The 27,368-nt window shown below is 46.0% G+C and overlaps 4 protein-coding genes across 10 annotated transcripts; 1 reads left to right on the top strand and 3 right to left on the bottom strand.

Annotated features, from left to right (window-relative positions):
* Positions 1-1,101: 1,101 nt before the first annotated feature.
* s100s (S100 calcium binding protein S) lies at positions 1,102-3,305 on the bottom strand. 3 transcript variants are annotated; one of them, XM_068333097.1, is made up of 4 exons: positions 3,241-3,305; positions 2,330-2,381; positions 1,885-2,038; positions 1,102-1,588 (listed from the first exon to the last, which is right to left on the bottom strand). In XM_068333097.1, the coding sequence occupies exons 3-4, from the start codon at positions 2,035-2,037 to the stop codon at positions 1,394-1,396; spliced, it is 348 nt and encodes a 115-aa protein (XP_068189198.1). In that variant the 5' UTR covers position 2,038; positions 2,330-2,381; positions 3,241-3,305; the 3' UTR covers positions 1,102-1,393. The 3 variants fall into 3 exon arrangements, with proteins under 3 accessions (XP_068189198.1, XP_068189197.1, XP_068189200.1); XM_068333096.1 differs by having other exon boundaries at positions 2,334-2,381; positions 3,241-3,299; XM_068333099.1 differs by lacking the exon at positions 2,330-2,381 and having other exon boundaries at positions 3,241-3,296.
* Positions 3,306-5,407: 2,102 nt separating this feature from the next.
* Positions 5,408-10,006, bottom strand: s100u (S100 calcium binding protein U). Its single transcript, XM_068332941.1, has 3 exons — positions 9,847-10,006; positions 7,487-7,617; positions 5,408-7,310 (listed from the first exon to the last, which is right to left on the bottom strand). Exons 2-3 carry the CDS (start codon positions 7,604-7,606, stop codon positions 6,213-6,215), a joined length of 1,218 nt encoding a protein of 405 aa, XP_068189042.1. The 5' UTR covers positions 7,607-7,617; positions 9,847-10,006; the 3' UTR covers positions 5,408-6,212.
* A 1,632-nt stretch (positions 10,007-11,638) lies between these two features.
* On the bottom strand, positions 11,639-19,849 carry pbxip1a (pre-B-cell leukemia homeobox interacting protein 1a). Of its 4 annotated transcripts, none has more exons than XM_068333114.1 (10): positions 19,780-19,849; positions 18,860-18,990; positions 18,181-18,265; positions 18,028-18,095; positions 17,294-17,906; positions 15,674-15,898; positions 15,010-15,044; positions 14,731-14,826; positions 14,435-14,615; positions 11,639-14,344 (listed from the first exon to the last, which is right to left on the bottom strand). In XM_068333114.1, exons 2-10 carry the CDS (start codon positions 18,932-18,934, stop codon positions 13,389-13,391), a joined length of 2,334 nt encoding a protein of 777 aa, XP_068189215.1. In that variant the 5' UTR covers positions 18,935-18,990; positions 19,780-19,849; the 3' UTR covers positions 11,639-13,388. The 4 variants fall into 4 exon arrangements, with proteins under 4 accessions (XP_068189215.1, XP_068189212.1, XP_068189214.1 ...); XM_068333111.1 differs by having other exon boundaries at positions 19,701-19,808; XM_068333113.1 differs by lacking the exon at positions 19,780-19,849 and adding an exon at positions 19,502-19,646.
* On the top strand, positions 19,839-23,550 carry cks1b (CDC28 protein kinase regulatory subunit 1B). Of its 2 annotated transcripts, XM_068333116.1 has the most exons (5): positions 19,839-19,979; positions 20,956-21,044; positions 21,428-21,494; positions 21,731-21,858; positions 22,512-23,550. In XM_068333116.1, the coding sequence occupies exons 3-5, from the start codon at positions 21,436-21,438 to the stop codon at positions 22,559-22,561; spliced, it is 237 nt and encodes a 78-aa protein (XP_068189217.1). In that variant the 5' UTR covers positions 19,839-19,979; positions 20,956-21,044; positions 21,428-21,435; the 3' UTR covers positions 22,562-23,550. The 2 variants fall into 2 exon arrangements, with proteins under 2 accessions (XP_068189217.1, XP_068189216.1); XM_068333115.1 differs by lacking the exons at positions 19,839-19,979; positions 20,956-21,044 and adding an exon at positions 21,081-21,191.
* Positions 23,551-27,368: the final 3,818 nt, after the last annotated feature.

The raw sequence follows: 27,368 nt of genomic DNA, 5'->3' as shown, positions 1-27,368 counted from the left end.
CCCTGCAGGCGTTTGAACAACTCAAATGTTTGTCATCGCCGATGAAGCCCCCGCCCTCTTTGACCGCGAGGTGTTTTTCCTCATCATATTGATCTCATTATCTCGTCTCACACGCCATCAGCTGACTCGTTGCGGGATTGGGGAGGGGGGGGGGGTTGGTAGGTAATGATTAACGGCTGTTGGAGCCTCGAACGCCTTATTTTTTTGTGTGTGTGTCATGAGTTGTTTACCTATCCGCAAGCCCCGCCTTTTTCCCCCAAACTCAAATATTCAAACCAGCCAATCAGAAGAGGGCGGATAGGCCCGGGCCCCGCCCCCCCCTTTGATTATAACCCGACCTGGAATACCGCTGGAGGTAAGAAGAGAAGGTGAAGAAGGAGAGGGAGGGGGGCGGCTTGTGAGTCAGCTGTTCAGCGTTTCCTGTCAGATTTGAACAATTTGGAGCAGCTGGAAGACGAGGAAGAGGAGGATGAGGATGATTTACCGCCCCCCCCCACCACCCCCACTCTCTTTCTTTTTCACTCTCTGTGAGTTTAAGTGTGCAAAAAAACAAAAAGAGAGAAAGAAAGAAAGAAAGAATCACCACAACTTCGACATTCCTCTGTGATTATACCACTGTTTTCCAACTTACATACTTCACTAATGTATTCCATATAAATTGGACTGAATCCTTCCTTCACACACACACACACACACACACACACACACACACACACACACACACACACACACACACACACACACACACACACACACACACACACACACACACACACACACACACACACCCTTTATCTCCCCTCTCACACCCTCTCTCTCTCTCTCTGTCTTTCTGTTTTCCATGAACATCCAAGTCAAACATCTGGGTCAGCTTATATCTAGTGGAACAAGACTTGCAGGATATTGTTGGCAGGATGTGTGAGCTGGAGCAGTTTGCTCTGTGGGAATCCCCAATACACACACACACACACACACACACACACACACACACACACACACACACACGGTTTGCTGCTGACACCGTATCTTTTGCGCCGTTCATCTTGATTTCCAGGTGCTCTGGTTGTCGCCAAACAAACACGCCACAACAAAAGTCGCCAGTCGGTTAAATGTCACGTTTATTGTGTTGAAGATACAAAACAGGAGCGAGGAAGGGGTTAAATATGTCGCGTCCGACAACTGAAATACATAAATATGATGTATATCTTGTGATTTTAATATATATTCATGTGCAAGAAATGCTCAAACATCCTGGCGGCGCGCTCTGCAAAAAACTTCCTCCTTCTCCAGTTGTTCTTGCGACATTTGAGCTGAAAGATTATGGATATACACCCCCTTGCCCCCCCCCATCTTGACACACACACACACACACACCCTCTATTGCACAAATGGCTCAATCTTTCTTCTCTGCCGAATTGCCTTTGCTCCCATCTTTGGGTTTGTCTTCCGGTTTGAACTCCAAGAAGAAGTCGTTGCAGGCGACGGTGAGGGCGCCCATCAGGATGATGAACTCGGTGAAGTCCACCTCGCCGTCGTTGTTGGCGTCCAAATCGTTCATCACCTTCTCCACGCCGTCGTCTTTGCAGTTCTGACGAGAGGAAGGGAGAAGAGAGAGAATGCATTCTTTGTTACATGTGTGTGTGTGTGTGTGTGTGTGTGTGTGTGTGTGTGTGTGGGCACACATCGGCGCGCGAGCTTGTCGTAACTTGCGCGTCTAAAAGTGTGTGAGCGCATTCCTTCGTCTTGTGCATTGCATATTTGCAAAACTACGACGGCGGAAGCATGCAAACACATTATTTCTTGCACACACACACACACACACACACACACACACACACACACACACACACACACACACACACACACACACACACACACACTCACCCCTAAATAAGTCCCCAGCTCCTCCACCAGCAGCTCCCTCAGCTCGCCCCGGCTAAGCGTGTACTTGTCTCCCTCCTTCCCAGAATACTTGTGGAAGGTCTTGATGAGCATCTGCATGGCGCTCTCCAGGTCGGAACTGGGCTCCTTGGACATGCTGCAAAACAGGGTGGGGGGGGGGTCAAAGGTCACCATTCTGTGGGTCAATGCCCGCTCCATCCCCCTCGACTGCATGTGCGGTCACATGAGCGAGTAAAAGGGGGGCGGAGCAACCTCGGAGATAAAAAAGTGATAGCTGGGACAGGTCAGAGAGGGTGACGCTAATGCTAATGCTAATGTGTGTGTGTGTGTGACCTGTGGTTGTGTTGGACAGTTTGAAAGATGGAGGATAGCTTTTTTTGGGGGGGGGGTGTGGGGGTGGAGAAAAAAGCATTTTGAACAATCTTACACACATTGTGTCCGGCATCTTGGAGCGTCTTGTGCTGGACTCGTGGGCGAGACTGCACACACACACACACACATACACACACACACACATACACACACACAAACACACACACACACACATACAAGTCACTATCAATAATTCAGTGTGAAGATTTTCTGTCCTGATGCGTCAAAAACGAGAAAAAAACAACAAGATAAAGTCGGACTTTCGATAACGTTTCTCTGATTATCGCGACCGAAACTGGAATTTGTGAAAGTTTTATCAGGTGGTTTCAGCGAAACGCAAAGACGTTCTTATCTGAAACGCAGTGAAACAAGAAACTCACCAGCAGAAGCTGAGGTGCTAGCGCCAAGGCCGACGCTAAAAGGTGAAGGCGTTCGTTCACGCTCACCTCCGCTCGGTCGCGTTTCAGCGGAAAGTTGATTCAATTCAACATAAAAAAATTAAGATCTGGGATACATGAGCGTGCAAAATAAATATGGGGAGGAATGACACCCCCCCCCACCCACCCATTAATGGATGCTAACGCTGCACAGCGCTGTCGGCGCGGAGACAAAAGAGGATGCAAACGGATACCGAAGCCGGCTAACTGGAAAATCTATAGGGGTCGTCTGTCTCACCACACAAAAGGGAAACCATGGCGACGAGGGTATGGTGAGTAACACTATAGTGAGTGGGGTTGGAAAGAAACGCACCATCAAACGTTCATGATGGAGGCATGGAGATTTAAAAAATCTGCTAAGAAGAGAAAGAATATCGATTTTGGATCGGCTCCTGCTCATCAGCAGGAAGTCAGAAATGATTTTCACTGAGAATAAAAGCATCCCAGAATTCTGTTTTCCTTCACTTCCTGTTAAAGTTTCATTAAGTTTAATTTCTCCCCCCGCCACCCCCCCCGCCAGGAGTCTTACCTGAGTTCTGATGAGGGGATGGGGGGGTCCTCCTTTTGTGGATGAAGAGCTGCAGGAAACTGAGTCCAGACGGGGATGGATGTGAGGACGGATCGCCAGCGGCTTAAATATCACCTGCCCCCCCCCCCGCCCCATCCACTCACCCCAACCCCCACCCCCCTCACCCACTAACATGGTATCTGCTTCCCTCTTCATCTTCACAGGTGCTTTCTCTCCTCCCTCACCCCATCACACACACACACACACACACACACACACACACACACACACACACACACACACACACACACACACACACACACACACACACACACACGTATGACGTCGTCTTACTGTCACAGTTTTATTCAACATTAGCCATTAAACACGTTACATAGAATTAGCAAACAAAACAAAAACACAACACATGATACGGCGTTACATGTGGAGACGAAATATTTGCAAAATGGAGTTTATGACATGACAGCGATAGGGGAACACACACACACACACACACACACACACACACACACACACACACACACACACACACACACACAGAGGAACGAACCCAGAATCACATCTTACAACAGATAGTGAATCCATTCCTGACATGGAGGGGGGCGGGGGGGTTTGGGGTTTAAATTTCATATCCGTCCCCCCCACCAGTAAGACTCGACACTCCCAGCTGTTCTGTTCCAGCATGTTTGTTCTGTTTTTAATGTGTGTGTGGAGTTAAATGTGGGTGGGGCGGACACTTCTGGGATGGTGGTGAAACTGTCAAAGCAGATGGGTCGACCTCTTCAAAATAAAAGCATGTGTGTGTGTGTGTGTGTGTGTGACCTTTGACCCCAGTAGATTTAAAACATACTGATATGTTTCCATTATTCACAGGGAGTACCAACGATGAGAGGAGGTTCCAAAAACAGCCGTGTGTGTGTGTGTGTGTGACGGCTTTAAGGCTGAGTGTGTAAATGAGACTATTTGCGATGGGAGTGTCGCGGCGGAGCAGGGTGACCACATGACTCGGGTTTATTTGTCTTTATCGTTTCACTGCTGAGCGGTTTGAAGTGCCAGGTGCTGCTAAAGTGCAAAAGGTGCACATTTTTAGTGCCTCAGGCACCGACGGGTGAAGCCGGAACGCAGCAGGCCATGGAACATGAGATGTTTTGTTTTTTCTCTCAGGGATGCATTATTGATGACGGGACAATTTACAAATCATTAAATAGTAATTCACAAATTACATAAAATGTGCCGAGAAAAGCGTGTTTTCTATAGTGGTTGTAAGAAGAACGTAAAAGTTTTGGTGGTTATAATGATTAAAAAGCTCGTAAAAGGTGTTTTTAAAAGCACGCACCCTGGGTGTGTGTGTGTGTGTGTTTAAATGACTGTACGATGATGGCTCAGAATTCAACCGTTCACAGCAACGTCCGTCTCGTCCCAACGGGCGGGATTATCTCTGCACTGTTTGTGTTAAGAGGGCGTGTGAACCCCATCCAAATGCCTAATCCAGTCGGTTCCCCCAGTGGATCCAGTTGCAGGTCAAATAGGGTCTGTGGAGTGTGTGGAGGTGTGACCGACAAACACACACCTGATGCAGCGGGAAACAACATGCGATATGTAAAAAAAAATAAAATAAAATAAAAAAATTAAAAAACCTCCAAAAAATGGGGATTAAACTGCTCTTAATCCAGAATTACCAGGAGATGATTGATTAACTGTTCAGGGCGATCATTAATCGATATTCCCTGACACACATTAAGAAACAAACACACACAAAAAAAATGCACCAAAAGGTGCGCGAGATTAAAAACTACCACCGGGTGACACATGTTGTGGCTTTACTGGTGTTTGTTCTTCTCTACCAGCTCTAATCCAGCTGGATTAAGGTGCGTAAACCTCTCCACAGGCCAGTTACCCACTCCCACTCGACTATTTTGGTCTGGCCTTCTGACGGCGTGGTGTGGATTCCGGTCTGGAGCCTGAATTATTTACCCCGGGGGTCACACCCGATCTCCTCGTTCCTAATCCACGCTCGACTACGAGGGTAAAAAAAAACAAAACATCGTAAACGACTGAAAACGATAGAAATATTAAAGAAATAAAGAACCCGGCGAGCAGAGGGACAGACAAGAAGCATGATGGGACATTGAGTACACAATCAAAATGAGCTGAGGTGATGCAAAGCTCCAGCAAAACAACATGTTTATTGTCATGCCAACCAACTCCATAGCAAATAGCATTATGAGTTAAAAACAAACAAACAAAATCAATAAAGAGAATGTAAGTGTGTGTAGTGTTTCCACAGGTTTCATGCATCCGTTACCGGAGAAAGATCGGATGAGTTTAAACCACATCCGCGTCCAAAAAACAAAAAAAAAACCCCATTAGCGTTAGCGTGAAGCTAATCTCGACCTAGTGGGTAAAGAAAAGGGGGAGGAAAACGGGCTAGCTCGACGCCATCCGACAAAATCCACACACCTGTAATTAGCATGTTACAGCTTGTCACCCCAACCCCCACCCCACACTTAACAGTATTAACCATTTCAGCGCCGTGAGCGGAAACGGCGTGTGGGAAAGCGAAGGCGTGTTAACGTACAGTGACACTTTGTTCATGTGTGCCAGAGTGCTGCTGGTCATGGGTTCACATATATGATGGAGCATGCTATCATAGTGTATTAGCATAATGAGGTAAATGTGCTAAATAGTGGAATGCACATGCTGTACATATGAACATAGTGGTAACTGTTAGTACAAAGCAACAATTATACATTTACATGTTTTTATTCCTCATATAAAGTCAACGGGTTCTTCAGCTGGGCTTGTCTGGATGGAATTTCATGTATTTCAAACTCTTTTTTGTGCATTTGAAATAAATTCTCTAGTAACTTAACATATTTTGGCGTCGTGGTTGTGTGTGTAGTGTTGGATGTAAGCGTGTAGTGAGATCTCTCTTTTTTTTTTTTTTTGGTAGTGAAGGAATGGATTGTCCCCTATGAGGTGGCGTCTTCTATCTTCTTCTCCACCTCCTCCACGGCGGCGGCCAGCTTCTCCTCCGCCTCCTTCCCGTTATCCGTGGTCACCACCACCTCTGCTGATGTGAACGCCCCTTCCGCCGCTGCCACCAACGCTTCTGGCTTCATCTCATCGGGCACTGTCACCCCTTCGGCATTCACTTCTACGTTAGCTTCTCCGGCCGGAGCTACGTTTAAGGCTACCTTTGGTACTAGGCTTCCTCCTCCGACTCCTACGCTTCCTCCTCCGACTCCTACGCTTCCTCCTCCGACTCCTACGCTTCCTCCTCCGACTCCTACGCTTCCTCCTCCGACTCCTACGCTTCCTCCTCCGACTCCTACGCTTCCTCCTCCGATGCCTATGCTTCCTCCTCCGGTGCTTCCTCCTCCGATGCTTCCTCCTCCGATGCTTCCTCCTCCGATTTCCACACTTCCTCCTCCGACTTCTGCATCTCCTGCTCCTACTTCTACCTTCGGTGCTACGATTTCTCCCCCAACTTCTACCTTTGGTGCTACGCTTCCTCCTCCGATTTCTATCTTAGGCACTAGACTTCCTCCTCCGACTCCTACGCTTCCTCCTCCGACTCCTACGTTTCCTCCTCCAATTTCTATCTTAGGCACTAAACTTCCTCCTCCGACTCCTACGCTTCCTCCTCCAACTCCTACGCTTCCTCCCCCGACTCCTACGCTTCCTCCTCCGACTCCTACGCTTCCTCCTCCGACTCCTACGCTTCCTCCTCCCACTTCCACGCTTCCTCCTCCTACATTTCCTCCAATTTCTATCTTGGGCGCTACGCTTCCTCCTCCTCCGACTTCCACCTTGGGCACGTCGATCCCTTCTACTTTCACTTCAGCACTTGCTTCCGCCTTTGCCTCGGGCGCCGCTGCCTCCGCCTTGGCCACTTGGGCTTCTGCGGCGTTTTGGGGCGTCTCCTGTTTGGCGAGGACGCGCTGCTCGCTGAGCGACACCGCCAGGTAGCCGACCAGCTTCATGTACTCGTCAAAACCAACCTTGCCGTCTTTGTCGGCGTCCAGTCCCTGACCCATGTTGTTGATGGCCTCCATGTTTTCTGAGCCCTGGGGTAACAAGCAAACACAACCACCAGGTGATGTTTAAAGGGTTGTAAAGACTTACAGCTTGTCCCGGCATGACCTCAAACACTAGAAGGTCAACAGAGGTCGGACAGGTCAAGCGCTAATCCTAGATTAGCATCTGTAGCTACATGATGCTTCACGTTCCAGAGGTTCCTCACCGAGAGGATGTTGGAGAGTTGGCTCTTGACGAGGTGCTGGAATTCTTTCTGTCCTAGACTGTCCCTTCCCCTGGTGGACTTCAGGAAGACCTTCACCATGGTTTGGATGGCGGGCTCCATGACTACTCTCTCTGGAAAGAAGAAGACATCAGGATGACGATGACAGACAGATCAATAGATAGACAGATTGATAGATTGACAGAGACGTCAAGTGGAAACTGAAACAGAGGATCTCCTCTTGTCCCGGTGAGACCTTTGGCGAGGTGTTGGGTCTACAGGCTCGATAAGCGATGCCAGATAAGTGGAGTCTGATTCAGAGATGAACCCTGATGCACAATGGAAGTTCTGATCTCTGATAGGTCATCTGATCTCGCCACGCCACCGATGAGACGAGGTTTCAGATGACCGGAGGGATTACCTAGTCCCGTATCTCTCTCTCTTTCCTCTCATTCACGCCATCGTAAGGAGTCCGAGGGCTGACGAAAACACACGTATGTAAACATCTCACCTGCACTCATGTACAGTGTAAAACATGCCAGGATAGGTGACACATTTTTGCAGGAATTCCATTCATTGCTATCTGGGGAGATCACTTAGAGAGGAATTTACAGGCCGACTCCCGGCTGCTTTTTGCCCCAGAGCGGCGCGAAGGACGACGGTTCTCGTCTGTCAGCTTCAGTATTCAAATGCTGCAGAGCAAACAACGGTTTAGCGCTGGGGGAGAGAAGAACTCTCTTTTGTCTCAACAGGATGCCCTCCTGTTCGGAAGGTTTTGTCTTTACCGCATCCATCGGAAAAAATTTATGACCCAACAGAGACATGAAGGATCTGTAACGTCAGCACAGCAGTTTAAGATGTTTAATTCTCATCAAACCCCAACCTAATGGGACAAAAACCGGCTTTCTTTTTTGTTTTTGTTTTTGTGGCATTCCCATCCCTCCATCATGACACATTCATGTTGTTCTAGTCACAGCTTGTGCTTTGCAGGAACTTCAGGGGACTTCTTCCTGCAAGGTGACACACCCATCATCCTCATGAACGCACCAGGGCTTCGACAATTCCCCTTCTCCCTCTCCCCCCCCTCCAAAAGACAATCCCTTCTTCAATTCCCAATTCTGTCCATTCTCACATTCACTGGTTTAAAATAACAAACCCCTAAATGCGTAAAAAAAAAAGAATCCTAACACCCTCATTTCCACAGGACTTGCATCATCCTCCCCCCCCACGTCAGAGCTGCAAATTATCTACACTAAAGTAAAAATAAAACCTGCGCAAATAATTAAAAATACAAGCCTACAACCCGAGGTTTCCCGTTTCCCCCTCCAGAGCCATGAAGGAGGTTGAAGTGTTGCGTTTCCAAACGGGGCGAATGTGAGACGGTGTGTGCGCAAAGGAACGACAATACCGCCGTTCGTGCGCCATGAAATATTAACGCAGGAACAAGGAAGGTTGTGGACGTAAACTGCGGGTGGGTGGGGGGGTTAGTGGGGGCACACACACACACACACACACACACACACACACACACACACACACACACACACACACACACACACGGCAGCTGTCTATCATCTCATATATGCGGGTTTTTTTGGTGGGGAAACACAAACTGTTGTCGAGTGGCGTGCGTAAACGCCGAAACGGTTCAGGGCGCCGTTCATCACCGTTAACACCCCAGAGCGACCTGGACGTCCCATCCTCACACACACACACACACACACACACACATCCTGACACACACCCACACACGCACATACCATAAAACGCACTGGACATGTGAAGTCCTCACTCCGGAGGGCCTCTCCAGAGACGCACGGCGCGCAAAAGTGGATGTTACTGCGCAAAAATAGGATAAAACTTAACACATGCCACTCAAGTGGAGTTTTTTTTTTTCTTTGACCGTCTGTTGGCATCTGATCAGCATCCTGACAACTGAGCCACATCAAAATATCAAATATCTTTCCGATAGGAGTGAGAAAGAGAAGGAGAGAGAGGGGGGGGGGGGACGCGTGAAGCGATCAAACACGACCATCAAAACCCGAACAAATAGACGTCAACAGGAGACACAAAAACTGGCGCAAACTCATCGGTTACTGTTTGGTAAAAAGCGCAATGTGAGCCTGGAAGAAAACTTTCGGGGTTTGGAGTCATTGAACGCGTCCCAGATAGTCAAAACGTTTTTTGTTTTTTTTTTGGTGTTTTTTTTTTTTTTCGTGGGACGTCTTCCTGCACGGGTTGATCGAAACGTGGCAACAAAAAAAAAAAAAAAAAAAACCCCAAAAAAACGATGATCAAATTCTAAAGCCCCAAAGAAAAGCTCGAAAATGTGTCCAAAAAAAAAAAAGTGGCTTTCAACTCACCGTAAACCGTCCGCGTGGAAAGAGAAGCGTATAAATGTGCGCAAAGTTGGAGTTTCTGCCCTCTTCTCCGCCTTTCCACGCAGCTTTGAGCGCAGAGAACTTGCCAAACTAGTAGAACGGCAAAACCTCTTCCGTGATTTAGGCTTTTTTTTTTTTTTTTTTTTTCTTTCCTTAAAACTTTTCCCCTGACAAGTCAAAGGGCGTGTACCTGGAAGCGTGAGAGGGACAAACGGGAATGTGGAAGCGCCTCGATGAAGTCTGCAAAAAAAAAAAAAAAAAGGGAATAAAATTACTTTAAAAAAAAGTGTCTCAAAACGATCCAAGTTGGGGTTTTTTTTTGTTTTTTTTTTTAATGGAATAATCTTTCAGTCGTGTAGCCAGCTGCTTCACGTCACTCATGAAAACTTCACTGGTTTCATCTGTAGGGACGAGGAGACAGCGAGGGGGTGTGGGTGTGGGTGGGTTGGGATTACTTCATCCAGGCTGTTCAGTTATAATCTGGAGATTTAAAAAGTTTTAGAAAAATGAATTTTAGAGGGAGATCCGACTGTTTTTAAAGGAACATGACCAAAAAAAAAAAAATGCACAGACAAGCACAAGCGTAACCATGTCAACCAATGCCCATACCCCCAACCCCCCCCCCCCATCTGATGGTGTTCAAAACAATGTAGGTGGTGCAGGAGGTGAAGCAGTCCTGCTGGATTCTTGAAAGGCCTCTGAAGTCAGTGTAAATTTAAATTACCGCCTCAAATCTGAGATTAAATCTCACTGCTGTTACCTCTCTCCTCTACCTACACCTCCACCCCCCCCACAATGGAGCACCTCTCATGATTCCGATTCAAAGATCCTGCATTTTCAGCATCACCAGTCAGCAGAAACGCTTGGGCGGACAGCTTTTGTTGGAAGCAGATCTGGGCCGGAGGGGGCAGCTATAGGATTACACGCCCCTGAATCCAGCTCCACTGTGGACTACCAGGGGCGTCGTGTAATAAATGTGTAAATGAATGACAGGAGACGCGTCGGCGGCTGAGAGTTCAAGACAATGAAGCCTTTAATTCCAAAAGTTCCCATCATGCAACAGATGGTTAACTGTGAGCGGCGCGCGGCCCGGGTGGAGCGCCGTGGCGGCTGCTGGTGGCCGTTGCGGCGCTACAGGCCGAAGCCTCCCTGAGGTTCCGATCGGCTGCCAGAACTCGGAGAAGGTCAGCTCGCCGTCGTCGTTCTGGTCCCTGAGATCCCATCAGCTGCTTCACGGCGGCGGCGTGGGGGTTCTGGGGGGGGGGGGGGTCAGACAGGTCAAGGGTGAGACAGGAAGCGCTACACGAGGCTGTCCTGCCACCTAATGGCCGCTGCAGACAGTTCTTTACTTTTAATCCATGTAGGAGGAATTAGCAAACACATCAACAGTTTGAAGATAAAGATTTAAAATCACATTCAACACATTTATACATTCTGTACGAATGTGTCTGTCTCTTGACAAAAATAATCTGCAGATTAATCTGTGATTATGATGATGACGTAACATGTCAACAAATGAAGCTGTAACTTTCATCTTATCTCATAAACAACAAAAATAACAACAATAATAGTAATAGTAATAATAATATTGATAATAATTATCTAGTCAGGGTGTGTTATTGGTGGTAGTTACTTGTCAGGAATAAACCGGACTACTTCCTCCATCCCTGCTGCGATCATGACCTTTGAAGTTATTTCATAGAGATGTTTAAAACACTGGTTTAATAATGGATCCAAAGTCTTTCTCATAACAGAAGAATCAAACATATCCACGTTTTCATTGGAGGAACTTTTATTGAACTGAACACCGACTTCTTGAAAGCGAACAGGACCAAAGATGGAAAACAAAAAAAACAAAAAAAAATCATCCGCTCCATTTATACGAGTACATTTATCCAGGGATCAATCACGTTGCTCCGCGATAACAACTCCTTCAAACGATTAAACCTTCATCAACTCTTCCATTAAAGCAAAACGTAAAGAATCTTTCTTTCGATCCCTTTGGTCTAAAAAAAACAACCGTTTGTCGGTACAAACGTGACACGACGTTTGTGTGAATCCTACGACATTCAGTCTGACATCTTCAGCAACAGCAAAACTCCAAGTAGTGTAAACTTTTCTTCTTCAATCCCGCAGAAGCAAATAAAATCTCAGCCTCTTTGATCGATTTAACGTATTTAGAATAAAAAGGCACGTAAGCAGTAGTGAGAAACTACATCTCTGACGACTGAAGTAAACTTTTCTCACACCATTTGACGTTCTTCTCGTCAAAAAGAAAAAAAAAGGGTTGCAGTGTACCGACAGAATAAATAAAACACGTAACACTTCAGAGTCCGAGGATTAGAACCAACAACCACAAACTGTGGACTTCAAACTTCACATCTTACCGAACGAGGCGGGAACTTAAGTCATCAAACACGACGACAATCGAACAATAAAGAAGAATTTAAGCAGCTCTGAAAAAACTTTGGGAGGAAAAAAAAAAAAAGAAGAAGAAGAAGCAGCTGCTTCTTCATTTAGCTTCTTTCTTTTCTCTTTTTTTTTGTGCTACAAAAACCAAACAAACACCGCTTTGGCTGCCAATCTCATTTACAAATGATTAACTGAAATTCTTTTGGGACAGTTCAGTCTTTTTTTTTTTTAGTCTGATGTATCGGAGGTTGCCCACGGCTACGACATTAAAAAAAAGAAGTGATCGAACCAAAAAAAAAGGTAAATTAGAGAATTGGGCTTTGGAGAAAAAGTGCTGAAGTGTTTTAGCGGTCATGGCTATAATAACTTTGCTCTATCGCTCTTTTTTGGAACGGTTATTTCTTAAACTCTTTCTCGGTTGTTTCCACACATCTTTTGCTTTTTTTTTTATCTGATATGCGTGGAGTCGTCAAAAGGAAAGGAGGAGGAGGAGGAGGGAAATAAGACGAGCGTCTAGAAACCAAAACGCTCCGGGCTTTCAAACACTGTTCTGTTCTGTTTGGAGGGAAAAAAAAACCCAACCACTCCTGAAGACCTGCTGACACAAAACTGGTCCGACCTGATCCGATTCAGGGGAGCTTATCCTCTGGGATCGGAGAGCCAACATTCAACTCCAGGCAAAAAAGTGAGACTTTCCCAGCGCTTGTTTTAGCAGGAGGTGATAAAGCTGTCAATCTAACAGGTGCTTCTGCAACCGACGACTCAAGTGTAGGAACGTTATCAAACCACCGGCCCTTAAAAACGCCCCGTTTCTTCATCTGAGGGTCATCATGTGATGTAGGTCATGAAACAACATGCAGTACGCTTAGAGGGAACACCACACAGCAGAGGACCGGCCACACAAACACGCTAGCGGGCCTGACGGAGGTAGGTAACATCGACTAAGTCCAAAATGACGAGAACAAGTCTAGCTGATAAAGACAGACTTAATTAGAAGAGATACTCTGCACCAGAAGTTACTATGGTTACGGCTCTGAAGGGAGAATGTAGGTAAGAAGTGTCCGGTAAAGCCGCCGCCGCGTGCGCTCCATCGTTTCGCAGTCGTCGTCTTTTTAAGCCGTGGCGGCGAACTTCCACAGCGCCTCCCGCTCAAACTCCTCCATCTCCTCCTCCAGGGAGTCCGTCCCCTTCCGCCCGGCGTCCTCCAAAACGTCCGCCATGTCCTCCAGGATGTCCGCCACGTCCTCTGCGAAGTCGCCGAAGAGAACCCTGTCGTGGACGAACACGCCGTCCCGGAAGTAGTCGGCGGTCAGCTTCCGGAGCCGGTCCTTGCTCTCGGGCGGGGAGCCCTCCAGCTTGCTCAGGTATCCCTCCAGGAGCGCCTCGAACTCGGGCAGCTCCACCGGGTAGAGCCCCTCCCTGGCGGCGCACTCCTCCGCCGAGGCGCAGCCCGGCTGGGGGCGGACGTTGCGTCGGAGTTTCAGCTCCTGGTCTCTCCAGAAGTCGTTCTGCTGAGGATGAGGATGCTGATGCTGGTGATGATGACGATGATGCTCGTGGGAGTTCTTCCTGTACCACGGCTTCTCCTTCCTCCTCTCCTCCCGGTCCGTCCTCCTCTCTCCCTTCTTCCTCTCCCACTCGTCCTGGTGTTTCCTCCACGCCTCCTTGTGGGCGTTCTGCTGGGAATGCTTCCGCTCCTCCTTCCTGTCCTCCTTCTCTCTCCTTCCTCCTTCTCTGCTCTGCTTCTCTTTCTTCCAGGCGTCCCTCTCTTTGCCCCCCTTCCCTTTGGTCTTCCTCTCACCCCACCTCTCCACTCGTTCGGACAGCTTCTTCTGGATGGCCTCCAAACTGTCCCTCACTCGCTTCCTGTCGCCTCCGTCCTTCCTCATCCCCTCCAGCCTCTTCCTGCTCTCCTCCAGAAGCAGCTTCTGCCTCTGGAGTTCTTCCTTCAGCCCCCCTCCTTTGTCGGCGTCCTTCCTCTTCTCGGCTCTACTCGTTTTCCGTGTCGATTCGCCGCCGTCGTCGCCAGGTTGAGCTGGCGACATCGCCGGGGCCGTTTCTTCATCGGCTGTGGATTCAAGAAATTCAACTTACCGAATGCATTTACAGGAGATCTCCAGTTTACCCCCCTCCCTTCAGGTTTTGCCCCCGTCCCCACCTGTGAGCCGGCTGACTTCGGTCGCCCGCGCCCTCAGACTCTCCAGCTCCCTCTTCAGCTCCGGCAGAGACGCCAGCTCCTCCTTCAGCTTGGTGTTCTCTCCTTCCAGACGGGCTCTGCCCGTCTCGTCGCCGCTGGCCGCCACCGCCTTCAGGGCCGCGTCCAGCTCCGCTTTCTGAGCCTGTCAAACAGAAACCAACGTCAAAACGGACCAAAAAGTGCAAACAAGCTGCGTTAAAAAAAAAAGGGGTTAAACAACGGCGTTAGCATCTGCGTAGCTGCCACTTGACACTGACCTGCAGTTGAGCCTCTAGCTGAGAGATTTGTTGGTTTTCCTGCTTCAGTTTATCCAATAGCTCTTTCATATCCTGTGGATCACCGCTAAGCCAATCCTGGATTGGAAACAGTTGGCAGAAGAATAAAGCACATATATTAAAATAATCCTATCTTTAGCATCTTTAAAAAAAACATTCTAGGCCTGCGCTTTTCTTTAAATATGATTGTTTGAGTAAATAAAAGGTGACGCTGACACTGAGTCATCAGGGGAGGGGTGGGGGGGGGCAACAGGAACAGACCTGGTTTTGTTCTCCTTCGCCCACGTCAAAGTCACCTGTCAGAGAAAAAAAAAACCAACAAACACACACTTGTTTGTTACCGACGCCAGTTGTGTTACAACAATCAGGTGCTTCTGCTGTGAAGTGCATTCCACCAGGTGAGGCTCTACCTGCATGCAGGAGCTTTTCAACTCATGGAAAACTTTAGATATATTCACCCCGACCCAGTGACGGGTCATTTACCTTCACCTTAATCGCCCTCCACCTCCTGTGAATCCTTCCACACACTGATAAAGAGCGTTACTGTACAGTTTGGAGGCTGAGTCGTTTGGTTTTTTTCTGCTGCTGTCAGGGTGGATTAGTGTTTGGACGCGGCCGGGACAAAAGCTTACGCCGGCGTCTTATCTTTGCACTGGACCTGCCATTATCCAGGTCAGGGAGGAAACCTGACAGCTTAGTCAACACCATCTAAAAACAGACGTCTGCCTACGGCGGACGGCCGCAAATAAAAGTGCTGACGTCATCTGGAAAATATTGGGAATCGTCAAATAAGCGAAAGCGTAATCAGGTTTTGTCTTTTAGAAAAGACCCTGAAACTGACAGGTGAGATTCTGATCTCTGAAAATCTTTATCGGATGTTTGTATGACATAATCGTACGTTATATCTACTGTCAGACGATCTCACCTGAGAGGAAGAGGGAGCCTAAGAAAAGGAGGACCACAGCACCCACGATGCATTTGTTCAAGGAGAACCAGGGCTTTTCCTCCTTCCTCTCAGCCAATTTGAACTCCACTTCCTCCTCCTCGTCTTCCTCGTCCGACGTTCTCGGTCTGGGCGCCTCGGAGTAAGGGGCGGCCCTCCTCCTGAGTCCGTCGTCAAAGCCGCTGGAATTGAAACTACCGGACGGCTCTGGAGGAGAGAGAGAGAGAGAGAGATAACAAAAGAGGAGAATAAACAACATGGTTTTATGAAAGAGATGAATCATCAGCAAATCGCCTCAACATCTCTGCTCAAAAAAGCATCACAACTAGTTATTTGCAAAATCCCAACAACCTACTGACGGAAAATACCTCCGTAAATACACGGAGCGCAGCGTCAACAACATGTGAACAACAGGCCGGCAGACAGTCACTCCGACTCACAACTGTGACATTTTTCTCTCTGAATTACAACCAGAGTCATTTCACACAATGTCACGCTGATAAATCACAGCGAGCCTCTGGCGTGAAGCAGATGAGAAACTCGTTCCTCTATTCTCTCCTTTTCTGCTCCTACCAACCGGCGCTGCTCACAAAGAGCGTCTCGGCTGATGGTGTGGGGGAGCGCTGTGGGGGGAACGGGGGGGATGATTCCAGCAGAGAACTCTCTGCACGCCCACGGGAACTCATCCCCATCCTGGGGCCCCATTTGCAGGTTTTACTATCCGCAAGCTTTACTGCTGACTTATGGGAGATCTCTGCACCCCCATTGTCTATCCGAGGACCACGATCCGCTTGGGGGGGCAACACGCAATGTTCCGCAGCTTCACTCTGAGCCGGCGTGTTTCCGTACGACGGCCATCTGGATGGAGATTTCCCCTTTCTTTTCAAGCATCAGTTAGGATGAGATTTATCTGCATGCGAACGCAGGAAATTTATAAATATGTCTGAGTAAAAGCTAAATTATTCGAGCAAATGTGTCACAACCAAATGCGACACGCCAGCTAGGTGACACCGCATGGGATTGGTCAGGTTTTGGGATTCAAAGGTGCGTCGTCAAGGTGACAGAAAGGGTTCCAGGGGGCGTGTCTTCCTGTAATATGTTTGTGTTGTCGTCTGCAAATGAAGACACGGACTGTTTACCTGCACGCGGCTGAAGCTCGTGTGATTGGTCAACGTCAGTGTCAAGAAAAACAGACATCAAAATGCGTTTTAGCGACTCTGCTCTCCTCTGTCAGTGGACATCGTTCTGTTAGCGTGTTTTATCGTTTCAACTGTCCTGTCAGGTGTGTGTTTTGTTGGAATGTGAACGATATCTCGACATCTATGCTCTAAATTGCCGTGGGCGTACAGCACGAGGTTACCTAGAGGCAGCCGGCAGAGGAGAGACACTTTCATTCTTGATGCTTCAGTGTTTGTCTACGTTTGTCTACGTTTAGGAAGAATCAGTGTGATTCTATCATCACGTATTAAAGCACAGCTTCAGCTTCAATAGATTCAAAACCAGAAGAAATTCTCAGGCCTGAATTTTTGAAAGCATCAAGTCAATGTCAGAAGAAAGAAGTAGAAATGAAACCTCTAGTATTCATGCACGCTGATAACATACCTTCTTCCTCCTCTTCTCCCTCATCTTGGGCTCCTTCCATCTCTTCCTCTTCCACAGCAGCAGCCTCCTCCTCCTCCTCTTCCTCCTCCTCCACCTCTAAGGAACCGATTGTTTCTGGGACTTGACGATCACCGATGGTGCTCGGCGGCTCGGTACTGACTGAAGCGAACCCGGTATCAGCTTCGTCGTGAGACGGGAGCTCAGTGGCTGTGAGGTTCTCCGTGGAGACGTTGACTTCAGGTTCTGAGGTGAAGACAGAAACCTCTCTAGCAGGAATCGGCTCACGTTCGGTCGACCCGTCAAGCGGTCGATCCTCAGAGACAGGGATCTCCTCTGGAGGAGGAGCGGAACAAGGCTCCTCAGAATCATCTGGCGGGATTTCAGCCGCAGAGATATCTATTGGGGGACCCAAATCGATGCTGGTGACAAAGGGCGTGGCTCCTAGGTGCTCGTTGTCGCTGGGGGAGCTGGTCACGATGTCGTGGATGACGGGAGGTTGACTCTCCGTGTCCAGATCCGGAGGGTCCAGAGGGTTTGTTAAAAGAGGGCTCATCCGGGATGGACTAGACGGGACGGGACCCTCGCTTGACTCTGGAGACGTCTCCTGACACACCTGAACAAGAGCAGGAAGAAGATCCTTACTACATCTGGAAGGTATCACCCAGCTCTTGGTAATAACTTTATGGGCTAATTTGTGCTTCATTTGATTATACTGTATCTTTATATATATCAACCTGATGGCCTTCTTCAGACAAGACAGTTTCCAGCGAGCTGTCACTCGGTTTAAATTCCACAGCCGCCTCTGAAAAAGATTCACACCATGTCAAAATCAAGGAACACATTAATGTTTGGTTTTTTATTATCCAGAGGTTTTGACACGTTCGTACCTGTCACCTCCTCAGAGAGACTGGGAACGTCACCAAGACTCTCGCTGCCGTCGTCTGCCGGCCCGACATTCTCCACAGCAGCCTCCTGCGGAAAAAGAGACGATCAGAACATAACCTCAGCAATCCTGATAATTAAAATTCTATTTAATCCAAGAGGATTTTCAAATATTTTATTCAAATATACTTAGAAGTAGTAAGGAAAGTAAATCTGTCACTTCAACAAAAGCTAAAACCAATTGTAAGTGATGTGATTTTCTCTGAAAATCTGAAATTATCTGAAATTAAGCTGCAATTAGTGAAGTTCAGAAAAACTCAGTTGCATTATATAGAACTACTGAGTTATTATTCTTATTATAACAGTACAGTCATGTAGCTGTGCACATAAAGTTGATTACAGAACAAATTAAATTACAGACAGTGAGTTGTGGAAGTAAATGCCTCACAAATGAACTGTAAAACTATAAAGAATGTATATTACACGCTTGTACTCGGCCTGTAAATAGCAGTGAACGACTCCAGCGCTTGGTGCTTGGCTGACACTCACAGCATTGTGTCATTATGGGATGCGTGTATGAACTTGTTTTTTCATGAGCGAGGGGAAAAAACAACCATCCTCTTCATTATAACCAAACGTACAGGAGCTCAAGCTGAGCTTCCTGATCTGGTTTTTCTGTCTCACCTCTGGGGAGAGGAGGGTCCAGCTGTTGGTCGACGAGCCGCTGCTGCTTCCTGTGCTGTTGCTGTTGTCCGACATCGCCCCCTACAGGCTCAATTTGGCACAGCACAGTGCAGATTCGGTCTGGTGAGAATCTGCAGAGATAGGAAAAAAGCAGTTGAGCACGATGCATGCACGACTAGTTTAACAGGATCTACATTTACGAGCATGATTAGCACATATAAAGGTACGCTGACATCCAAATTATGAGTATGTACATCTCTGCACATGAAAATACACACAATATTATAATTGGGTCTTAATTCCCTGCAGTGCATTGATGATGCATTTGCTAGTGTTGCTCCAATAGGACTCAAGCCTGTAATGACGTTACGGTTTAGGATTTAAATCACTGCACGCAAGGGATGAAGACCAGATTTTCGTTGAGACAAGTTATGTAACGGTGTGGTGGCATTCATAAAAAAATCCTGCTAAATAGAGAAAGATGACAGAAAATCCCAAATGACGTCGTCACCAACCGCTATTTTAAGCTAGCTATCCACTCCGACCCATCATTCAACACCATCAGGGTTGCAGTTAAATGCCCAAAAATGGTCGGAGGATGTAAAAGGGTCCGTACTCACTCGCTACGCTCCTCAAACTTGCCTTTCAGACGTAAAACAGCCGTTTTAAGGGTAACGGTGGCCTGCAGCTAACACATTAAAGGCTCTTTCATGATGGTAAACAAAGGACGACAGGCTGGACGTTCGCACTCTTCCGCGTCAGCTGGGCCTAACTCCTCACGAGCGCCTCAAACACTGGTTCCGGTGCGTCACGTGACACACAAAAACACTCGTTTATTTACCCCTCTTTCTTCCACCCTCGTCTGCTCCTCCGTTTTTGCCCTCGAAACGTCTTGTTTTTAAGGAATGGCCAACGCTCACCTCTTCCCGTGAACTTGGGAACTTTGGGAATTCCGAGCTGCGTCACGTCGACCAATGCGCCTCTCCTCCAATGACATTACAGGAACAAGACAGGAAACACCCGCCCCTTTAGCGAGGATGGACCAATCGGATGGAAGTGTCGTGTCGGGAGGACTAACGCACAACTCGGTTTGATTGACGTTCACAGATGAGAATGGCAGGTGAGAGGAACTGATTCCCTCCATGGCCTTTAACAACACAACTTCATGTGTGAACCCAAGGTGCTGGAGTCCACATGTGTGTATTTATACACACACAAACACGGGGGGGGGGGGAGAGGCTCCGAGCACCAGCCGCACACTGACACGTCTGCAGAGCTATATTTGAACCCCGGGACTTACCAGACTAACTTGTGGTTGCTCCAGTGTGGACATTTATTTCATCATCTTCTTTTCTCTAAAATTAGAGTCTGTTTTGAGCTTATTTACTTGAACAAGTCTACATATCTGATACAAGAAAAAACTTTATTTGTTCCCAAGGGGTAATTGAAGTTACATAGAGCAGTAGCAATGGTGCAAAAGACAAGATTGGTGCACAACAAGCAAATGTAGAGTGCAAATAACAAAAACCAGGCTCAATACACAGAAAACCAACAATAATACTAAAATACACATTTTGGTATAATGGTTGCCATGTCTGGATCCAAATAGGTAATCTGTATTCTGTATGACAAATTTCCTTTATTCCTTTGTTCTGTATGTCAAATTTTCCTTTATTCTTCCAGATGTAACCTGTAACCTACTCATGGGTCACCTGTTCAGGTGTCATTCTGAGGGAATGCGCAGGAAGTTCACAGTCAAAGTGACTTTGAGTTAAATTCAGAACAGAGGGATAAGTCGAAGAGATGCACTCATACATCAGTAATCTGATTTAAAATAGATATTTTGAAATGTAGTATTAAGTTTGTCTTTTCCTGTCACCTTGATTAATACAGAATTCTATAATCTTGGTTGTTTTAAGACATCTATTTTAATAAGAGAGATAAAAAATACTATATATTTGCAGTTCTATAATTTATCTATAATCTTAAATCATTTTAATACACCTGTTACCTAGGTAACGTGGTAAAACTTTATTCAGGTCACCAGTTATGCAAAATATTTCACGTTTTTCATTGTAAAGTTTGCTGACCAATAGGGAGCCCCGCTAGTTGGTGACGACATTTTCCAGCGACGGAGAGAATCAACCAATGGCAGGAGTCGTGTGAGGATCGATCGACCAATGGGGTGAGACGTGGTCTATTTGAACGGTGAAACGCGGGGCTTGCAAACATTCGAGAGGGAAACAAAGACGGAGTCTCCATCTCGCTTCGGTCTGGACGACAAACACCGGAGTAATCTGCTTTAATCTCCGCAATCTGGCAGTTTTATAAGGTAACAGGCGAAGCTGAGCGGCTTCGCTGCATAGCAACAGAAATACGTAGTTTAACGTTTATATTAAAGCAAATTATCAGAGGCGACGCTAAGTTTAGCAGCGCTAGCTGAGCCGTTAGCCGCCCTCTAAGTGATGCTAACTGAAACTCACCGAAACTTTTAGCCTCTAAGACATAAAGTTAATTCTATTTGTCTGTTATACCGCATATTAACTAATGCTAACGCTTCTGCACCAGGTTTAATCATGTCTACTAAACAGATCTACTACTCTGACAAATACGACGACGACAAGTACGAGTACAGGTGTGTATGGATCACGTTTATTTGCATCGTAAAGTTGATTGTTTGGACGTAATTCACTATTTTAACAACCTTTAACTAGTTGTATGGTTTAAACAGAGTGTCAGTCATGTGTCACTAGGTCACAGACACATTGGATGACCTCATTTCCTTCAATACCTGCTCAAATGTTATTCAAGATTCAGTTGATGTACTTGTATTGAATATTATATCAATTATTCAGTATTATTCCTTTGCAGGCACGTGATGCTGCCCAAAGACATTGCAAAGCGTGTGCCGAAGACCCATCTGATGTCAGAGACTGAATGGAGGAACCTGGGGGTTCAGCAAAGTCAGGGATGGGTCCACTACATGATCCACCAGCCAGGTATGTTGTTCTCCAACAAATGTCTTGGAAATAACACTGGACCAGTTGTACACAATAGATGTTTAAAAGCTCTGTACTCCCCTGTTTCCGCTGAACATGGTTTCCTGCTTCCTGCCCCGGTGCTTGAACTCCTCACACGCCACTGTGGAATGTTGGAGGCTAGTTAAACTCAAGACGTTTATCTGTTGTAGGTTGAACAAAAGTCCACAACCATAAAAAAGTATTCAGCTGTCAATAAGGGTAAGGGTCTAGACATCCCAGGCATCATGCTTAAGTCGTTTAATTCAGTGTTTAAGTTTTACATTAGAAATGTTTCATGATTTAATGTTGGCGTTTGCAAGAGAGGTGTTTTTAATGTCATTGAATGCTGAACCCCAACTTTTATTTTGTTGTCGTACCTTTACAGTTGCAGCGACCTCTTGTCTTTCAGTTAGAATAAAACTGTAAAGTCTTTTGTCAGGACGTTTGAAGTGGTGGTAGAGTTTAGCCGTAAACACTCAAACAAACGAGGAGACCACAACCATATGGTCTGTGGGTGTCAAATCCAGCTGCTCCACTCTCCCAAAAACAAAAGGAGTCACAGGAGTCAAGTTTCTCCATAAGGCATCAAAGCTTTGTAACCGTTGGCTGTCATTGTCTCTTTTCTCCTCCAGAGCCGCACATCTTGCTGTTCAGACGCCCCCTGCCCGCCCAGAAGTCATAAGGGAGGGTTTCTCTGGGTCCTTGATGCCTATCAGTCTGAACGCACCACAGATCAACTCATCAGAAGAAGGATGAAGCTGTCAGATGGTGAATGTCATGCTTTTGGGGCTGATCCTGTTGGACCTGGATCAGGACTATCACACATATGAACAATGGTTGAGGAATGAAGAAAACACTGAAGGAAAAAGACGTCAACACCTCTCCCGAAAAGACTTTGCGTGTCGATCGAGACGCGCCACCTTCCACAAACGTTTAGAATCGGCTCACACTGTGTCTTTGACTCCATGTATCTGTCCTGACTGAAGCTGCTTGGATTTATTTTTTTATTTTTTAGAACAACTTAAATAAGAGATGGGGAAATGAAACTTGAGAGGATTCTAACAGCTCGGTCAGAAATCCAGCCAGATGTAACGGTCGTACCCTACGTTAAAACGGGACTCCAAAACATCGACTCGCAGTTAATGAGTGACGCGTCGCTGCTTGGTTTAACTGGCATTGAACCATTTTGTCACGTAAAGCTGCGTCCAAAAGGAGTCCACAAGTTTTGATTCTTTTTTTTTTTTCCTATAGAGTGTGATATTAGCTTTGGCCAACTTTAAAACTTTTCGAGGGGTTTGATGGAACCAGTCAGCTGCTCGGTATTTATGAACGCGTTTCCCTTTCTGAAATAAATGTACACTTTTAAAGCTTGATAATGTCGCATATTTTGGGTTTTAGAAGTCCTTTTTTACGCGGAACCACTGACTGAATAAAATGCACAGATGAAGACGGGAGAATGAATTTTAGACCTCACTGACTTGATCTCTCTTCTCTGAAGATAAAATGTGTGCCTCGGCATCGATGAACAAAAAGAAATATTCGTCAGTATACACCCCCCCATGTCTGTTTATATGTATGCTTCATGTACCACACACTGAGCTGCTCTACGAACACTTAGTCATGTTTTGTTGGACTTGTGCCTTTATTTGTAAGGTTTCTCATGTCTGTTCTACCTTGTATGAATTAAAGAATTGATATGAGCAAAGCTTGTTTTTAAGCGTTCTTTGTGATTATTGACGAATTTCCCAGTTTGGCATCAAAATCTATTAATCTATATTACTCTCATCAACAATGATGGGTCAAATACTGGTGACTGATTTTGTAACCCAGTATATTTGTGGTGATGGTGTTTTGAAAATTTCATGAATTTATTATGGGACTCATCAAATTATCCTAAAAAACATTACAAATAAAAATGTGTGAATCCATCCTGTGCAGATTTCCCCAAAGGCTTGACAGTCTAGTTTAACAGTGCCGTAAAGTCCTATTTTATAGAAGTTTCATGAACGTCACACGCGTCGATCAATTTGAGTACAATACATAAATAATATTCAGACTGAATGGATTTATCACAACTCAGCCCAGGAACATGGTTGTGATGAGTCTCTATCACCTGAGCTTCTGTTGTTGGGCTTTGGGGGGCAGTGCAACACAACCGACAACCTGAGGACAACCGTGTATGACTCAGGCTTTCATTCACACTGAATCTGTTCTCTTTTTCCTGCACCGCATCAAAAACCCTTCCTGTAATCTGGTCGCACACCAACCAACCGACCGACCGACCGATTGACCGACCGACAGACCAATGGACGGTGTTGACGCCGCCGTAGGCGGTAACTGTCCAACTTTAGAAGTCACGGGTAATGGAGGGGAGAAAATGTGTTGTGAATCACAGACAGATTCTTGACAATTTGTGGAAAATGTTGCCGAGGTAATGACCAGGCTGTGATGGTCAGCAATCTGAGCCCCCCCCCCAGCTGGGATCCAAAGATCTGTTGGTGGGCAGAGAAACATGTTGGGCGCCTGAAGGAGAGCCTGAATCATCCAGAAGGTGAGGGGAAGCTTGGAGCTTCATCTGCAGAGCAGCAGAGGTTCAGGTGTGTGTTCCATTCCTGATGAGAAGGGAACGCTTCCCAACACGACTGCACTAATAGACCCACGACACGCTGAGCTAATGCACCGATCACGGGTTAATTCATGAAGTCATGCCTTCATATTAATCAGATTAGCCGACTGAGACACGTGAGGATTAGTCCTTATTAAATCTGTCTTTTCAATGAATTACTGCTAGAATGACAGAATTAATACAGTTAATTTATAGTAATTACAACAATCGGACAATTTTCTACTTAATACAACACCTCGTCAAGGAAAATCAGATCATAACTGGTTCTAATTCGTCAATAACTAATTGATTCAAGTCGAATTTATCTTTGATGAGGGACCCACGACCAACCCTGTTGGTTTTTTCAGGGTCCCTGCGCTTCACATCCGTAGCACCTGATTGGTCCAAACCAGTCAGCCCCTGTATGACATCATTCATGTCACTCCAAAAAAAAAAAAAAGCATCCATTTCATTTCCTGTCTCTATGAAATTTTCTTGACTGAAATAGAAAAACATTTCCGCAAATGTCGCGATGTAAAAATTAAAGGTGCGTTAAAAGAGCGACATGTAGGTGGGAACAAATGACCTGCAGTAATGTTTCATGTGAGTCTGGCTACTAAGCAGTAGGTAGGATATAATTTATACCCATAGCGCTGCTGCCGTCGCTACGGCGACCGAGCAGTAATTACAGTTATTTGAATGGTTTATATACAGGCCTGTGTAGGGCCAGCTATAATCCACACCCAGAAGTGATGGATGGATGTGCAAATAAGGATCTGTCACAACTCATCCAAAGGAAACTTACTGTAAAATAGCACAAATGAGCGTTGAGTCGTTTTAATTTGACACAAAAAACGGTGACGGGAATTAAGATTTATTTCCCTTTAGTCTTTTTCTGTCATGAAGTATTAAAGGAATGTACGTCTTCAGGCTTAAAATGGAACACTGGAGATGATGAAGCCCCGTCGACATCAGCCTTAAAGACTGAACAAGACCCCGAACGATCATTCAAACGCAAACAAGAGGGCAGAATACTCACTTCCAAGTCTTTGTTTGAGCTCTTAAATGTTCACATGACACAAACTGTGTCGAGTGCCACTTCTTTTCTGCTGCTTCCATTCAAAGCACTCGATTCTTATAATGCATTTTTTAAAATGTATTTAGTTCCGCAAATGAGAAATGTAAGTCAAGGATTATTTCAAAAATTCTTTTCAAACGAGACAGGGATGCTCAAAAAGGACATTGTGCTCTGACGAGTTTGTGAAAATCAGTTTTTCTTAATGACATCTCATTTTTCTTCCCTGTCAAGAACCGGTGTTGTTCTTTGCACGTCGTTCTGCTGTCTGCACAAATCTGTCTAACCTGAATCTTGATGGATCAGAGCGCACTTCTGTTGCTTATTGTTCATTAATCACTCGAGTTAAGTATCTAACATATATTCTAACAACATGAGGCTCTACTTCAGGCTATTTCTACTATTTGTAATGTGATTTTTCTTTCGTCCAAGCATTTTTCTGCAGTGGACAAAAATAATTCTAATGATGAAGAAATGCAGTTTATACATATAGAATTAAATCTCTAATTTTTAAACCTTGTTGCAGATGAATTCTAAAAATGAGTATTTAATTAATCAAACAATAAATTTCCTAAAACTTTGCATTTTGTTGGCTTTAAAAACCGAAGAACTAAAAATATTTAATTCAGGAGAGGCAGTCGAATGAAGTGCAGCAACTGGTGGCGGCGACCGATGACTCTGCTGAGACAAGTCAGGCAAAATAAGGGACACAAAGCCCTTATGAAATATTTGCAGCATGACGAAACGGTCACGCCAAAGAATGGCGGTTTGGCTCAGCGACTACATTTTAGCATTCCGCTAGCAGGAATTTTGTGCTGAGAAAATAAAGGTGTGACACAAAGAGGCGGAGACAAAGGGGTTAAAAAAAAAAAGGAGAGATGTGGATAGAAAGTAAACACAAAAGCGAGTGAGAAAGAGAGAGAGAGAGGGAGGGAAAAGGGGAGAATGAAGGTCAAACAGGGAGATGGAAAGTGCTCTGGTGAGGAGGCATTTGTGTCTGGGGGTCGCGAGCACAGCGGGGGGCCGTCTGAAAGGAAGCCAAGTTTGAATCGGAGAGAGAGGGATGCTGCTTGAAAAACGGTGGGAACAAAGAGAGGAAAATGACTCCATTAGACTGTCCGGCGGATGATATTTTTAAAGATGAATTTTAGAACGGCACAAAATAATTTATAAGACTAATCTATCAAAGTATACAGAAAAGAAAGATTCATTTCTAAGGGTAATATTCTGTGAAACAACAAACCGTCTGTGACAAATTAATCCTTGAATAATACATTTCAGAAAAATGTATAATTTAGTTAATGTGATTTGCTGATTTGCATCAAACTTATTCTGTCTGGTAGGGGGGGGTGTTGGGGGGGGGTGAGAACATGAAACGATCCCCTTCGTCTTCGGCGATGTGACGCTGGACCTTTGCGGTCTGGAGGGCGAGTCTGTCTAAAATGAGTGTCATATATTAAATTAAAGCCCCCGGTGGGATAAGTCCGGAGGCACAGGCGCACCGCTGAGCACATTATGGGAGACAAAAAGAAACGGGAAATAAGTTGTTTCAAGTCTTAATGCGCTCCCCACTGTGAGTTTCATGGCTCGCCTTCTTGTTTTTGCATAAAATGTAATTTTCAAAAAACGTGAACTCGGCCCATCGTGACAGCTTGTTGGCTCCCCTGCAAAGTTTTGCATAACCTTGTCCCAAATTGCTTTAAGGTTTTCAAAGGAACCTTAATTACTGTGGAAGCTTACAACTTATATTGCTGGACAGGTCCCATATTTTACCTAAAAAACACTCTTTAAAGGTCACGTATTGGACGA

The sequence above is a fragment of the Antennarius striatus genome, chromosome 14, assembly GCF_040054535.1.
Source record: "Antennarius striatus isolate MH-2024 chromosome 14, ASM4005453v1, whole genome shotgun sequence".
Lineage (NCBI taxonomy): Eukaryota > Metazoa > Chordata > Actinopteri > Lophiiformes > Antennariidae > Antennarius > Antennarius striatus.
Note: the sequence above shows the minus strand (reverse complement) of the source record. Positions and strands in the feature narration are given on the sequence as shown.